At 44.9% G+C, this 16,430-nt stretch overlaps 1 protein-coding gene across 1 annotated transcript; it reads left to right on the top strand.

The window, feature by feature from the left end:
- The first annotated feature begins 7,960 nt into the window (after positions 1 to 7,960).
- On the top strand, positions 7,961 to 13,959 carry ACTA1 (actin alpha 1, skeletal muscle). Its single transcript, XM_081188274.1, has 7 exons — positions 7,961 to 8,120; positions 9,981 to 10,121; positions 10,969 to 11,293; positions 11,923 to 12,084; positions 12,522 to 12,713; positions 12,837 to 13,018; positions 13,514 to 13,959. The coding sequence occupies exons 2-7, from the start codon at positions 9,993 to 9,995 to the stop codon at positions 13,655 to 13,657; spliced, it is 1,134 nt and encodes a 377-aa protein (XP_081044400.1). The 5' UTR covers positions 7,961 to 8,120; positions 9,981 to 9,992; the 3' UTR covers positions 13,658 to 13,959.
- The last annotated feature ends 2,471 nt before the right edge of the window (positions 13,960 to 16,430 follow it).

The raw sequence follows: 16,430 nt of genomic DNA on the forward strand, positions 1-16,430 counted from the left end.
TACTTTATACATAAATAATGAAAGTTTTGGTGCTCACCACAAAGCGGTATCACGTTCTACTACCATCTAGGTAAGGGCACGAAGACTAGAAAGCTGTTCTCTGCCTGCCACTCTTGGAAGAGTCTCTTCTCTGTTTGATACCAGGCTGTTTTGAGTTGCTGGGTTGCTGTACAATCCACAGAATTTATACATTCTAATGCTTTGAGTAGATAGCTAACTTTATTAGTCTTAGTGGCTTTAATCTGACAAATGTCACGGGAGAATCTTTCTTACAGACTGCTAAGCATGCACAGATTGACTGCAAAGCAACTTGCCTCTCCTCACATTTTACTTTATGCCTTGGCTAAATGCCTATTAGAAGAACTTGATCCAACAGCTGAGAAGGTCATAAGTTAAATCAGTTGAAGAGAGTCCAATTTCTAGTTTTAAAAGCCCTGCTATCATTCCATGGCTTCCCTTCTTGCTGTGCTAATACGGCGCTAAGAGCGGAGGAGCTGAATGTGTTCGGAAAAATAGACTTATCTGGACATGTTCAAACCAATGTAGAAAAGAAATGCATTAGCACCACTGGAAATAGATCGCAAGTTCTGCATAGCAGAGAGGGGCTCAGTGTACTTGATAGCAATAATTAAGTAGAGTATCTTGGGTATTTATCTAGAGAATAATGGAGTTTAAAATATGACTTAAAATGGATAGTGATAAAATGAAGCTATTTCTCTCCCTAGACTTTACTGCTTGGCTTTGTGTCTAGTAATATGGACTGAAGGTTCTGCTAGAATTCCCCTCCTGTTGTCTCTAAAACCCGCTTAGCTTGCTTTGTTGTATTTAACACGGACGAGTGCTGCTTAACCCCCATCAGCTGGAAATTCTGTTACTGCTGTCTGAAGACCTCAGAGTCAATTGGAGGTTCCCCCATCCGATGTCACTGTTTATTGACCAAAATACATTTGGTGAGAGTATGTTGCTCATAGAGTTTTTGTAAGCCCCATCCTCTGCAAGTTTACTCAAAAGCAAGTCTCACATGAGCTTACTCCCATGAAGGTGTGCATAGGGTTACAGTCTTCACAAGTGTGAAATCAGGAAGAGTAATTCCATTATGTTTTAGTGCATCACTGTACAATGACCTGTTGATGTTGATACCCAGTGGGGAGTCACCTTGCTTAAAGATCGCAGGGCTAGGGAGTGGATTTTGTTTGAGAGTTTGGCTTCTGTAAGCATGGGTTTGCAGCCTTCCCATAAGAATCTAGTGAATGGCAATTGCAAGAACTAACTATGTGATGATAAAATGGGTCATCTGAATATACCCACAGAATACCTTTGGAAGATTTATCAATAATATGAATTCATCTTACTGGAGATTATATGTATTTCTTCAATATCAATCCACTGATATTACAAAAAAGGGCAACATTTGAAGCACATTATACTGATCAGCTCTACTGAATTGGGGAAATTCATTTCTACAGGATGTTTTAATCGGTAAGTTATTTAGCTGAGTGGAAAAGTTGGATTAGTATGTGAGATAACTATCAAACGTGGCAGTTTGTTTTAATGTTGCACCTTAAAAGTGACTCTTCTGAAAACATTCTATGATTTAAAGCAATAGGCAAGGGTGTAAAGTTGTTACTTTCATCTAGACAGACTTGAGAACCTACAGCAATTTCTCCTATGGAGATCGGCTTTACTCTTAGACCAGCTCTCGTTGCTGGAATTTGACCTGCCTTGTCTCTGTTATAGCTGAGTACTAACAAAATATTAGTTTAATCCTTCATGCCTATCTTCCTACATCCTAATCCCTAAGAATGTTTACAACGGAAATGACCACTTGCTTGGAGAGAGCAGAAAAACTGATGTTTAGTCATTTTTTGCATTTAGTTTATATACTGTTGGCATGGATATTTGTAAAAGGACATGCATCATAAGGCAACATTGTGTCAGAAGTTTGCATAACTGAAGATCACAAAGTCTGCTTTTATGTTCTGTAGCTTGGTTGGTATGATCAACGTTAACAATCTGAGTGCAGGTAACAAATTATAATACAGGCAACTCCCCATTTATGCAAGGGTTATGTTCCAAGGCACCACACGTTTCAGTGAAATAGTGTATATTTGAAATGCCATTGGAAAAGCCTGCAAACACCCCATTCCGCCCCCATCCCTTTTTGTGATGTTTTTTGGTCGCTTCCGGGTTCAGTCCAATGCACATATGCACGGCCGTGCACATATTGAAAGTGTGTAAATGGGAGGTTGCCTGTAATCCCGTATGTTAAAAGCAACTTCATTTTCTGAGTGTGGATCCCTGTCCAGTAAAATGTCATCACCCATGCTGAAGAAAGGCTTATCAGCCAGCTTGGGGAAATCCCATGGCTTGCAAAAATATATAAAAAATAAGGGACTCAATAAAGCTCTGAGCATGGACAGTAGCCACAGGATGCTGGCTGACTTGTGGAAAATGAATGGGACAGGGAATGGGGTATCTGAGAAGAGGCACGGCTGGAACCCTAGACAGCAACACTTTCCACTGCAAGAAATTCCACTTGTTGCAGGCTCCACATGTTCATTCATTCTTAAGTGCTTGGGGGAGGGAGCGTGATAAGAGGCTATATAGAACTGAGAACCTCCCTGCAAGTTTACAATCTTAAGATTAGAATTCAATACACAAGAGGGGATTTATGCCTCATGATAAACTTGGGCCATCCCACATCATGAATCCAAAACTCCAGGGCAGTTGCATCTGTAAGACACCTCAGCAGTGTATCAGGCCCGGCTCTGGGTGCAACACACTTGCAGGTGTTGCCAAGAACACCCAAAACATGCATAAATGAACAAAATTGGGATTGTGCACCCCAAACTTAGTTTCGGTCACCCCTGCACCATCCATCCACATGTCCAGCAGAGTAGAAGAGGAGGCAGCATATGAACCAATGTTTCATTTTGGCACAAGCCACTCTCAAGCATAGTGTCTGTAGAAATTAATAACGCACCAGTTTGAGCTGCCCAAATGTGTCTGCTTGAAGTTTGAGCATGCATGCACTGACATGTATTATGACAAACTTGTAAGACTAGATACGTTCAGAACAATCTCTTAACAACTGAAATTTAGAGGTTTCTTGTGAGATTTGCATAAATGCTGTTAATATAAAGTAAATTTGCACAGAATGCTGGTTGGGATGCTTCAAATAACTATATCAAAACATACAGTAAAGAGTTCCACCAGGCTGCAGTTTTATACCCACTCTCTAGAGAATAAATCCCATTTAATTTCAGTGGGTATAAAAATATTCTGAGTAGATATATATTGGATGGCACTGTTAGTAACGTAATAAATTTTTGACACACAGACTATATGATGGGTGCAGGTCTTGTCACCTATTCCCTACTCTCGAGATATAGATGCTTCCAAAAATCATGTTCTGGAATGATATGTAATAAACCGCATGGGAAGAATTTACTGCTTTTAGTGGTATGGCTCAAGAACTGTGGATTGTATCCAAGTCATCCTGTTCCCACCAGGACTTGTTCCCACTGTGAGATTTCCCCTCCCTCTTCTCTAATATGCTCCATAGGATCAAGGGAACTCCCCAAAAGAGATTTGGGAAGCACACAGGGATTGGAGGGAGGAAGTTCTGTTACACAAGTGGAAGTTCCAGCACCAGCAAAAAAACTTTATAGGATACAACCCTATTTAAATGTTTCCAGATGTGAACATTTAGAAATGTCTATTTTACATACAGATTAACACAATTTAAGTGCAGTGGATCATAGCATCACAGTGGAATGCAATTCAGATACATAATCCAACCTAATTCGTGTATATTGTTGTTTAAAGCAGTTTGGGGTATTATATGGGACACAGATGGCCTCACTTTCTAACCGGAACTACAAATGAAGTATTGGTTTTTTTTACAGAGAATGTCTTCAGTAAGGTTGAAGGGGATGAAGGTCCAAAGTCCCGTACTTCCTTCACTTTGAAAATGCAAAAGTATATACATGTGCATTTCCGTTCTAAAAGATACATGGGAAATCCTGAATTACTATTATTTTGCCTAACACAAGTACAACTAACCATGCAATGTGCACATAACAAATTAGGCCATGGCGTAATTTCAATGTGAGATTATGGTGTCTTTAAATCTTACATATTGGGGTGGCGGACTGCAGGGACAGGGTCCCAATGCAGTCCTCCCAAGTTTCTCTATCTGGTCTTCTCCCCACCCCATGCCCTCCCCACTAAGACCCTGTCCCTCACATGTCCTTCTTGGCACCCAAGTGTTTTTGCCTTGAACTCCAATACCACCTTGCCTGCATGGAGAACAGAGAGGTGGATGGGGGTGGGGTGGGTGTGTAGAGACTAGTCTACTGTATAAAAGTAAAATTTACATGGGTTGTTCCACCCTCATTTGCCCCTAGCCCCACCCACCACTGCCATGTGGCATTTGGAACATGGAACATGCCCAGGAGGGAATGCAGTCCTTGAGCTGAAAAACATTCCTCACCCCTAAATAGATGTGTTTTTTCACATGTACGAGTCCAAATGTACAAAACTGGGTGCTTGCCGTCAGAGTGGGTCTTCGTCCTATTGCTGTTGTGAATGCCTGTAGTTTAGCCAGTAATGAAAACATGCTACCAGTGTCACCAAATTGCAGCAAGGGACATAATGGTGTGTCATCTGCAATCATGCAGGCAGTAGGACTATAAGATCTCCAAGGTGCCTTACAACTCTTAAAAGGCTATGATTCCGTAACCAATTTCCTAGTGAGTCTTGATGATTCTGAAAACAGGTTTAAACAGGCATGTGCACAACGGCTGGTGAAATCTCCAGTTGGATGTGCTGCAGGGGGAGCTTGGAAGTTGCAATGGAGGAATGGGACTAGGCTTCAGTGTTCCATATTGCATCTTACCCTCACTTGTTGCCTACAACCTGCCAACCTCTGCTATAAAGACACTGTTAACCTCTCAGGAAACCTCTGATTGCTGCAACACACTTGGGGCTTCCTTTGAAAAGCATTCAGAAACTACAGCTAGTGCAGAATTCAGCAGCCAATTGTTGACTGGAACCAGGCAGTCAAAGCATATCTGACTGCATTGGTTGTCAGTTTGGGACCCCGATATCTTAAGGACTGCATCTCTCCATCGGAACCTACCCAGATCCTGCTAATACCATCAAGACGTCCTTCTCTGTGTGCCCAACCTCTCCCCTACCACAAGAGGTGTGGTAGGTGGCAAGGCAAAAAAAATTCTGTGTATGTATGTAAAGCAAAACTCAATAAAAATTATAAAAAAGAATGGGCTTGTCCAGTGTTGTCGCCATTTGTAGAATGCTTTTTCTAGGGAAACATATCTGGCATTGTCATTGTCAACTTTCAGAAGCTAGGCAAAGCATTGTTGTTCACCTAGGCTTTTAAGTTGTTAAATAGGATCATACTAGAGTCTGATTTAGGGGTTTTATTTGGCAGGGGAGGCTTTTTCCCAGCAGTATTGTTGGATGAATACTTTTTACATAAAATGTGCACTTTTGTTGCATTTTCTTGATGGATTTTTTTAATGTTTGTTAATCTTGTTGCTTTGAGTCACGCTTTGTGTAGAAAGTGACAAATAAATGCTGATGATGATTGTAATATTCCCATGGTTAGCAAATACATTTGTTTTTACATAATTTAAAGTTACAATATTGACTTCGTTCAATCCTGCCTGCAAAGTTCTTGAAAATAATCAGCGTCTATTCGAAGGGCTGCAAGTATAGCTGTTACTTCCTCTTACTTTTGGCAGGGTGTTTGTACTGTCCTCCTAAGGTATCTGTTCAGTCCAGTCCTCTCCATAAGTGGCTGGTGCCCTGGCTCATCCTAAAGGGGACTGGACTTCCACCCTTTCTCCAATCCCAAAACTGCCATTAACCACCTCCATGACCATAACTAGATATGAATCTCTTTAGATTTTTTTTTTTAAAGTCAGTGTACCCAAGTGGTATAAATAGCCTAAAGTGCGGCAGGGCCCATGGTGTATGGTAACTGTTCAGTGTAGTCTGGCAGTTAGCCAGACCCTTAGATATTTATCATCCTCTATATATAAAACTGATTTTGCACAGCATTTTGAATTGTAGAGAAAAAGGTTAGGAGCTCCCCTACCCCAATAACAAATTCCTTTGACGTCTCTCCTGATTTGTTTCTGAGCTGATCTTGTACAAGGCTTTCAATAAGCTTTTCTCATACAATATTGCATGGAAATAGACTTCACTGTGCTCCAGTCTACCTGACAGCCCCATTTAACTGGCATATATCTTGAGAACTGGTGTTGCCAGCCAGAAGGGAGAGGCCTAGATTATCAGCCCAGTTCGGCCATGATTGTCTAGGGCACATCCTAATTCCTCATGTAAAACTGTTCTTCACATGTAAACGTTGGTAAATATTGATTTAGTTCACACAGCTGGAGTTTAATAAACTGTTAATTAGTACAGATTAGACATGACAATCTATACAAAACTTGCAGTGAAAGATCACATTTCAATAGCCACACAGTCCAGTGAGGACAGAGATGTAAAATGGTTTCATACTTGTTCCCTTCAGTGTATACAGTATGTTGTATTTTGTGAATGTGGTTCAACTATGCCGAGCTCTAGCAACCGATTAACACCTTGAACCAGCCTGCTAATTAATATGTTTTTCCTGTGATACCTCCCTGATCCAAATACTTAGAAGCAAATCATTGATTTCAGTAAAAAAAAATCCATCTCATAATGTCTTTGTTAGTAACGTGGCATTGTTTGCCACTGCAAACACAAGAGGTACAGTAATTCTGGGGTAGACAGAGCAGATCAATAGAGATTTTCTGTATGTGTCCTAATTCAATTTTAAACACTTTCCTGTACAATAAACCCATTTGCTTCCATTCCTTCTCCCAATGTGATCTTAGCATCCTATACTGGAAGAATGCGAGTTCATGAAATGTGCCCTACATCGGATTAAAATTAACCCACAACAAAAGCGTGTGATTTTATGAATGAGCCCTAGACCACAATAATTGATCCTGAATGAAGAGGTGTGATACAAGAGCTCTAAAAAGTAGCATTAGTCTGAGATAAAAGGGTGTGCTTGTTTATGTGGTTTCAGACAGGAGAGATGAATTAGCGGCCGAATTTAAGAAAACGAAAAAACCAAAGGTACGCTCCTTAAGGCTGCAATCCTACCACACTAACCAGGGAATGAGTTCCTTCCAAGTAAGCATGCACAGGTTGACCCCAGCCTTGTTCACACCTTGCACCGAACACAGGTACAAGCGTATGTGAAAGAGTGTACACGTGAACAAGTCGGTACAACTGCGTATGCAGGTTACACACTCACTGAATGCAACCCTTACAGTAAAAAGTACTTGAGTTCAGCACGGGTCCAAACCTATCTTGGGCGCCCCGAGCAGCTAAGACGGCCCTGCTCCGAATCCTGGCCCGCCCTGACTTACCTGGGAGTAAAGCCTATTGAACAAAGCAGGCCTGTTTGCTGGCCAATTCCCCTTCCCGCTCCGCAGGCGGGACGAGGCTGAGCGAGGGGGGTCCCAGAGCCGCTGCTGGCCAGCTCCTTCCCGGCGCGGCCGAGAGGGAAACGCGGCGGGCTGGACAGGCGCGTAGGCCGCAGCCTCGCCTCCCCTCCCGCCCTCAGCCCCGGGCCGTTTCCTTCCTCCCCCTTTTCCTTCCTTCCTCCCCTCCTTCCCGGGGCCTGCCTGCCCGGCACCCCCCTCCCCGAGCCGGGGGCTTCTTTCTCCTTTCAGGGCATGGCGGCTCGGGGGACTATTTGGGACAGGAGCCCTCCTGGCCCGGGGGGCGGAGGAGGTCCCGGCCGGCAGACACTCCTTATACGGCCCGGCCCGTGTTACCTGGGCGCGGGCCAGGCGCTCCTTCTTTGGGCAGCCCCGCGGCAGCGCAAGGGGCCTGGGGGGCTCCGGCCAGGCCGCCCGGGCTCGCTCGGTGCCCGACACCCAAATATGGAGACATTCCTGTGGGTCGGCGGCAAGGGAGGGAAGAGCCCGGCCGGGAGCCTATATAAAACCCACCGGGCTTCCTCGCAAGCCCACCGAGCTGTAAGAGCTGGGAGAAGCAGCAACCGGAGCTAAGAGCCAGGAACCAACCCGAAGGTGAGGAGCGGGCGGGCAAGGGGGATGGATCCGGGCAGGACCACATGATGTGGGGGGAACTCCCAGCTACGCGGCCCGGGGGATACCCGGGAGAGGGAAGGTGGAGACATCGCAAAGCCAGCCCCGATAGGAGGGAGCCTTCCAACTCCTCTCCGGTGCAAAGCAGAAATGGGCAACAGGGAGCAGAAAGCAGCTGCGTCCAGCCTTCTCCGCCTGGCGTTCTTCAATTGCCACTGCTATTTTTTTTATATAAAAAAAGTTTTTTACATTAAATTATAAAAGAGATCCTGCCTGCATCCAGACTTTAAACCAATCCGGGAGCAAGTTTTCAAATTATGCAGAATCTCTCACTTGGCTTACTTAGGCTGCTGCTAAGACTTGTGAAGATTCTGACACACACGCTCATATTGTAAGACGGAATCATCCGTAGCCAGAGTCTGCGGAGTCCCACGGCAAGGATCTCTAAGATGTGGGCTCAGGGTCTGACTCTGCCACCCACGGAACTCTTGTGACTTTCAACAAGTCGCTGCTGGCCACTTGGAGGGGACTCTGAAGGAGAGGGGAGGCTGGAACTGACAGCTGCCAAGTTATAAATTGCCTGGGATGAAGAAATCCACGTCTCACTTGGAACATAACTGGTTCCATTGGTATTTATCATTAAATTAGAAGGGCTTTGAAGAATCCTGCCCTTTTGTTACCGTGTTTTATATTACTGAATGAATGGTAATTTTACTGTGTGTTAGGCACAGGATGTTGAGCTACAAAGGACAGGAACCATTTTCTTTGAAGGATGAGATTTGATTCTGGGTTATTCTTTTTTCATCCTTTGCTTCCATAATTCCCGAAGTTTTCATGCACAGAGAAGGGGCTCACCCAGTTGGAAGCCTCTGTTACACCAAGCCAGATTCTGTAGGGTGTAGCTAGTCCTGTAGAAAGTCCCCAGGACAATCCACCATTTGCAGCACTACAGCTCAGAGTGTTTAGTGCTGCCTGGAAGTACAGGTATGCCCAGAAGGTTTATCAAGGAAGCAAGCCATCAAGCTTTTCCTTGCAAACCGTATATTCCACAAGGAAAAATATCCCCTATTTTGTGAGCTGTTGCACGCTGTGTCGTGCTGTTCAGATTGTGTGACAAGGTTTGGGTTATCTCCATTGAGATGTAAAATGGACCAACCTTATTCAACTTTGTCACTCTCTGAAAGTGCTAGCCACTTTAGCCATGTGTCAAAAGTTTGGTGGCGGGGTGCCTTTGCTAAAGCTCTTCAGCATACTTCTAATTCCAGGCACAAGAGCATAATACCTTGTATATTAGCATCTTAATATGGGGATCTAGAAGTGGGTGGCCTGCACATCTTTTAAGAGGGAGTTTGATTTAAATTTGATTTTTCAAAGTGTACAGCTCCAACCCTAACCACATTTACTATAGACCAAGTACCACTGAATTCAGTGGAGCTTCCTTATTCAAAATGTGTTGGGTTGCATTGTAAAGCCTAACCTATTACTCTGGAAGTCACTGGAGACAAATGAGACTTCATCCTAAGTAAATGTGATTCAGTTTCTCAACTCCAATAAGTTCATCTAACTGTGCTGAAGATTCAGCTGTTACTTGGTTTGCAGTTTGCAGATCTTTATTAACAATAAAGTAAACAGGTAGAAGGGGAACAGAAAATAATCTATTTTGCGGCCAGTGTAGGAACTGCTTTCTCCAGATTGATGGCCTATACACCCCCACCATGGTGGAGACACCCTGTCAGACTTCCATAGATGAGAATTCTGCCCATAGCCTCTAAGCTTTTGTGAGTGGATGCCTGCTGCCCAGTTGCCTCTTGTGAACTCTTCTTGCTTCTGCTTCATCTCCAGAAAGCCGACACCATGTGTGATGAGGATGAGACCACCGCGCTCGTATGCGACAACGGCTCCGGCCTGGTGAAGGCTGGCTTCGCCGGGGATGATGCCCCCAGGGCTGTGTTCCCCTCCATTGTTGGCCGCCCACGTCATCAGGTATTTTAGCCTCTTCTGCCAGCCATGCCCCTCTCCAGCTATAGGCAGGTTGAGACATGGCGACATCTGTTAGATTAATTCCCGTTCTACTGGACCCTGAGTGGGACTGAGGAAATAATATATATGCGAGATGGGCCATTTCTCTTTTCTTTCCCCCACTCTCATTTGGGCTTCCTAGGATTAGAAAGATTAAGTCTAAAATTCTGTTAATTCTTCCTTGGGTATATGTACCGCAGAATTCTACAGAATACAAACGTCAATAGAGCTGTGGCATTGAGTTTATGGACTTCCCAGGGGCATAATAATAATAATAATAATAATAATAATAATAATAATAATAATAATAATAATAATAATAATATCTTTATTGTCATTGCCCCCTCTCGGGGACAACGAAATTACTTGGCTGCTCCATCCACCCAGGTAGGGCAGGTAGTCTTTCGAAATAGGGATATCAATAAAGTGATTGCCCTAGTAAGCATTTTTTTATTTGAAATGTGAGGTGTGTCCATCATAGCCTATGAGCTTATACTATCTCTGAAAAAGAATAGGAATACATTAAGGAGGAATCAGCTGTTCTTAGCAGTCTGTTACAATGTTCCCTATTTTCCTAAGAAAATGATAGAGTTTTGTTTGTTGGTCTCCTAAATATATTCTATACAGCTGCTGCTAGGTGTTTCCTTCCTGCACCTTGTACTTTATTCTCTGTTGTGAAGGAAAGGTCTTAGGGCCTTGATAGGAATAGCTTATAGCTCTTTGCTTAGTGTAGAAGACAGCAATTAGGTTGTCATGGTCCACTTTCTCAGCCCTAAGAAGATGCTGAGAGCTTTTCCCACTTCCTTCCTAGGGTGTCATGGTGGGTATGGGTCAAAAAGACTCCTACGTAGGGGATGAAGCTCAGAGCAAGAGAGGTATCCTGACCCTGAAGTACCCCATTGAGCATGGCATCATCACCAACTGGGATGACATGGAGAAGATCTGGCATCACACCTTCTACAATGAGCTCCGTGTGGCCCCTGAGGAGCACCCCACCCTGCTCACTGAGGCCCCCCTCAACCCCAAGGCCAACCGTGAAAAGATGACCCAAATCATGTTTGAGACCTTCAACGTCCCTGCCATGTATGTGGCTATCCAGGCTGTGCTGTCCCTCTACGCTTCTGGCCGTACCACTGGTGAGTGACAGGACCAGAAATGGAGAAGAGAAAAGGAAGGATGTCCAGGGAACACTGCAAGTCCAAGACAGAGGGGAGGAGAGAGAGTTGTAGTCCAACTACGATAGGGGGTGCCCAGTCACTGGTGTGGGTTTAGGTACACAGGAAACTGCCTTGTGCTGAATCAGGCCACTGGCTCTTCTCGGTTAGTATCATCTGTGAGAACAAGATGCTGGACCAGATGGGCCTTTGGCCTGATCCAGCAGAGCTCTCTTGATGTTCTTACATAGACTGGCATCAGGATAACAGTCATTGTACAGTAGTCTGCTGCTACAGTAGTCTGCTGCTGAGTCTCCTACATGCCTTTACTGGCACTAAGACCGTCAAGAAAAGGAAGAAACTAGCCACTGTCATGAACAGTTCAGTGACGGAGGCCCCCTACACACCTAGCCATTAGCTAGGATGCCCACTAAGGAGGGAGAACACTTGTCTGCTAGCACTGCCTATGATGCCTGGCAATCTCTCACCTAGATGTCAGCAAGGTTGCATCCCATTCCTCCCTTGCCTGTGTGTCCCGTATCAATCTGATGCAGCAAGCAGGTGTTGCAGCCTCCTTTGCTAACTTTCGCACCCGTTTCTTGTTTCCGTAGGTATTGTGCTGGACTCCGGCGATGGTGTCACCCACAACGTGCCCATCTATGAGGGTTATGCTCTGCCCCATGCCATCATGCGTTTGGACCTGGCTGGCCGGGACCTGACTGACTATCTGATGAAGATCCTGACTGAGAGAGGCTACTCTTTTGTCACCACTGGTAAGGAGCGCGGCCTCTCCAGCCCTCAGCCTTTGCGCCAGCGTCCTCGCCCTGATTTAGAGCCATCAATACCCTTTGCTCCGACAGGCCCTCGGCTCCTTAAGACACTAGCAGAGGCCTTTGAGTAATTTCTAGGAAGCCAAGCTTTGCTTCTGGTCACCAAGTAGAGGATGAGCCTGGAGGCTGAACCATAAAATCCACAGCCAGCCCATCTCATGTTTTTTGGCCTCATTCATAAAAAGTGTAGGCTAGACTTTCTAGCCCACGTTCTCCCTCTAGTGGCAGATTTTTAAACGTTTAAAAACTGAGCTTCAGTTTGATGTACAAGGTGCCTGTGCCCGTAATTTTATTATGTGCCTATTGGCTGTTCTCCCCTCCTGGGGGGGGGGGATTCTCTTTTGGCAGGCTGCTAAATTCTTCCTCTTCTCTCTTGCTAGCTGAGCGTGAGATTGTCCGTGACATCAAGGAAAAGCTGTGCTACGTGGCTCTGGACTTTGAGAATGAGATGGCTACCGCTGCCTCCTCCTCCTCCCTGGAAAAGAGCTATGAATTGCCTGATGGGCAGGTCATCACCATTGGCAATGAACGTTTCCGTTGCCCAGAAACCCTTTTCCAGCCATCTTTCATTGGTATGTATCTCTCTGTTGAGCATCCTCCCCACTGACCCATCTTCTATGAAGAATTCTTTGTGTGCCTGTGGTTCCAGTGGCTTCCTTCACTTTTCTGTTCTTTCACCTTCCCTATGCCACCAGGTATGGAATCTGCTGGTATTCATGAGACAACCTACAACAGCATCATGAAGTGCGATATTGACATCAGAAAGGACCTGTACGCCAACAATGTCATGTCTGGTGGTACCACCATGTATCCCGGTATTGCTGACCGCATGCAGAAGGAAATCACCGCTCTGGCTCCCAGCACAATGAAGATCAAGGTGGGCTTAATTCCATGCATTACTGAATCACAACTCGTATGCATTAGGCATGCAGGAGAGGGAGACCCAATGCCTAGGGCAATTGCATGCTTCTAATCATAGTGCTTGCGAAGGCATCTCCATGCAAGAACATGAGAAATAGGGGAACAGAATTTAATAATCTTGAGAGGGCCGCTCCTGCATGGCTCACCCTGTTGTACAATCATTACAATACAAACGATGCCACCAAATTAACTGGGTAACTTTAATACAATATTAGAGCTGTTGCTAGGAGCTACAACTGGGAATGTGGAGGGCCATGCCTTATTGTATGAGGACTGTATAACGTCAGTTGTAGACCTCTTCCCAGTACCCAAATGGTGGGAGGTGGTGCCACTGCTTATAAAGGATGCTGCTGTCTAGGACACCTTTTGCAGAGTTCTTCTGTCATTATCTAAGGACTCCTGTATCTCCCCCCCCCTCTTGCCAACTGAATCATTCCTTTTCTTCTTGCAGATCATTGCCCCACCTGAGCGTAAGTACTCCGTCTGGATCGGTGGCTCCATCCTGGCTTCCCTGTCCACCTTCCAACAGATGTGGATCACAAAACAGGAATACGATGAAGCCGGCCCATCCATTGTCCACCGTAAATGCTTCTAAACATGTTTACAAAAAAAAAAGGATCATTATTATTACTTGGTTACTACTCTCAGGATGACGACATTGTGAGTTGCAGGCTGTTGAACACCTGCAACAGCCACCTCAACTTTCTATTTTGTAACAATGTCTTTGTTGCTGTTGCTGCAGACGCCATGTGACACTGAGTGTATGTAAAGTGTACATAAAATTAATTTATTTTACCTCATTTTGTTATTTTTCAAACCAAGCCCTGTGGAAGGAAACCAAAAACAAAAAAATACTTCAAGAAGCATTAAATCATCAGTCATTCTGTCATGCCCCAATGCAGCTGGCTTTGTGTGATTTATTGCTCTCAAATGCTGTGGGTTGTGCTATTTCAAGCCTTCCGGCTTTTTTCTTTTAAGTAGTTGCAATACATAAATGGGATGGGGAGGTGCTTTAAAAAGGGAACCCACATGATAATGATTTGGGATTCTATAAAGAGACTTTGATTTCCAGAAATCCACACACACAGGTTTCTGTGAAGAGGGTATGCTTAAAATATACACAGAGCTGCTACTACAGATGGCTCAGTCAGACTGAGTGATTAACCCCAGGTCACCCAGTGATAGCTAAGCAGGGATTTTAATTCATATTCAAATCTCATGCTCTCAGTCTGTACCACACTGGCTCTCGGGACTGTTGATGGAAAGAGGAAATTCTTTCTAAATAAGAAAAATAATTTCAGTTGCATTCTTGTGTTTCTAAAGAAACCTAGTTTCTGTCCTCACAACCAAGTTTTACAAAGATGCATAACATTCATAACAGACCCAATTGTTGCATTGTACGAACTCCTTAACGAGATAAAAGTTGTTTTCCTGCAGAATTCAGAGACACTGTTTAAGGATATCCACAACTGCCTTATTACTAATTCAGACTAATGGCCCATATTCTTGCCTATCTGTATTGCTGGAGAGTTTCCACCAAAGATCTGTCCAAGAGTCTTGCTATGTGAGATCCTTTAACTAGAGATGCCTGGAATTAAACCTGAGATATTACATATGCAAAACATGTGCTGTGCCACTCAGCTATGGCTCCTTCAATTACTGGGTGTCAAACCTAACTGAGCCAAGGACCTAAAATACCCCAGAGGGCAGGACAGATTAGCACAGCACACTTGGTGTGCAAAGGGACTTGCAGCTCCCAGCTGTTCTTTTCTTTACCATCCCCTCTAAAGGAATTGCATTAGATTCTCGCTAACGTTTTCTGAGCTACCATACAGTTGGAAAGAGTCTGAAGGTCATCTGGTCCATTTTACTTCAGCCAAAAGCCTGCCACATCCCAAGGACTCAGAGCAAGTTACAGTGTGGTATCATAAGACCATTTCCTGTTTGGAAGACCTGCAGTCTAAATGAGTTTAAAACAGAAATCACTTGCACTTTTGGCACTAAAGGGAAACTCCTTCCTGACCTGACAGCCCAGCCCTCCATTTCCATCATTCCCATTCTCTGGATTCTTAGAAGCATTTCCATCCTCCCTGAGGCAGCACCAACTTGCCTGTCCTTTGTACCTTTTCATCTCACCCATCTACCTACCTCGCTCTTGCACACACACCCCTCTTGGCAAAGCCTGGTATAATCTAAATCTGCATTGGCTTCCCAAATCACATGTGGATCTGTGACTGACCATCCATAGATGGCTGGGGCCCATCACTACCTTTAGCATCTTCCAAGCAGGTAAAACAGGCTTTGAAGCATCCACAAGGAAGCACAAAGATGGACTGAGCCCAGGTGGGAGCAACCAGACTTGTGGAGCCTTCGCAGAAATCCTGCTCCCATTTTCCTTCCAGGGCAAATGGGCAGTCCTTGCATGGTGATGGGATCCTTGGCAGCTTAGCCCCACTGTATGTCAAAAGCAGAGAGCAGGTGCAGACCAGAGGCCCCTTGCCAGAGGAGACTAACACAAGGACACATTCAGTAAAACAAGCTCAGATCATCAGGCTTGGTAATGAATCAAGCCAGCTTTCTCAGATGCCTTGCTGGAAATGCTGCAAACGACAGATGTCTCGATGACACAGGGTGGGAAAGGTGATACTTTCGCAAGGCTGGGCGCCTTTTGCTCTCTTTTCAGCAACAGTGGGAGCAGTTGCAGAAGCTGGACGGGATTCCTCCCGTACAAGCCCCACACAGAACTTCGGGAGCAAGAAACAAGAACAAAAGCCAAGCTCTTCTGCAATTCATAGAATTGTAGAGAGTTGGAAGGGACCCATCTGTTCCAAACCCCTGCAAAGCCCCTCCATCGAAACTCATGCAGGAGATGTTCCCAGTGACTTGCGTCCTTTATTCTTGGGGTGGGTGTGAAATATGTAGATCTAGCCCATGGGTCCTCCTCATCTGACCTACTTTCCCCAACCCGTGGCAATTTAGCTTAAACAACAGCTTCCCATTGGAGCCAGCAGGAATTTTAATGGGGGAGTGGAGCTCAAGAGGAACCCTCCAGTGCTGAAAATAGAATGAAAAAAGAAAAACTCCTGGTGGCTTCAACGGGAGGCTGTTTTCAAGCCCAGTTGCGTCAGAGGGGAACATTTGGGAGTGGGAGGGTCACAGCTGGGGAGAAAGTTTATGCATTCTTGGGAAGCAACATACAGTGTAAACCGATGCCAGTGACAGATAATGGAATGTGATTCTATTAACCAGGCAACACGTACGTCAGACAAGCTGACCTTGGCAAACTGGAAGGGAGCAGAACTGAGGAATTTGGTGCTTCACAATGTTACCAGGAGGCAGTATCACCTGAGCAAAGCGGCTCCTTCTGA

This window comes from Podarcis bocagei (assembly GCF_964188305.1).
Source record: "Podarcis bocagei genome assembly, chromosome: 3".
NCBI classification, from domain to species: Eukaryota; Metazoa; Chordata; class Lepidosauria; order Squamata; family Lacertidae; genus Podarcis; species Podarcis bocagei.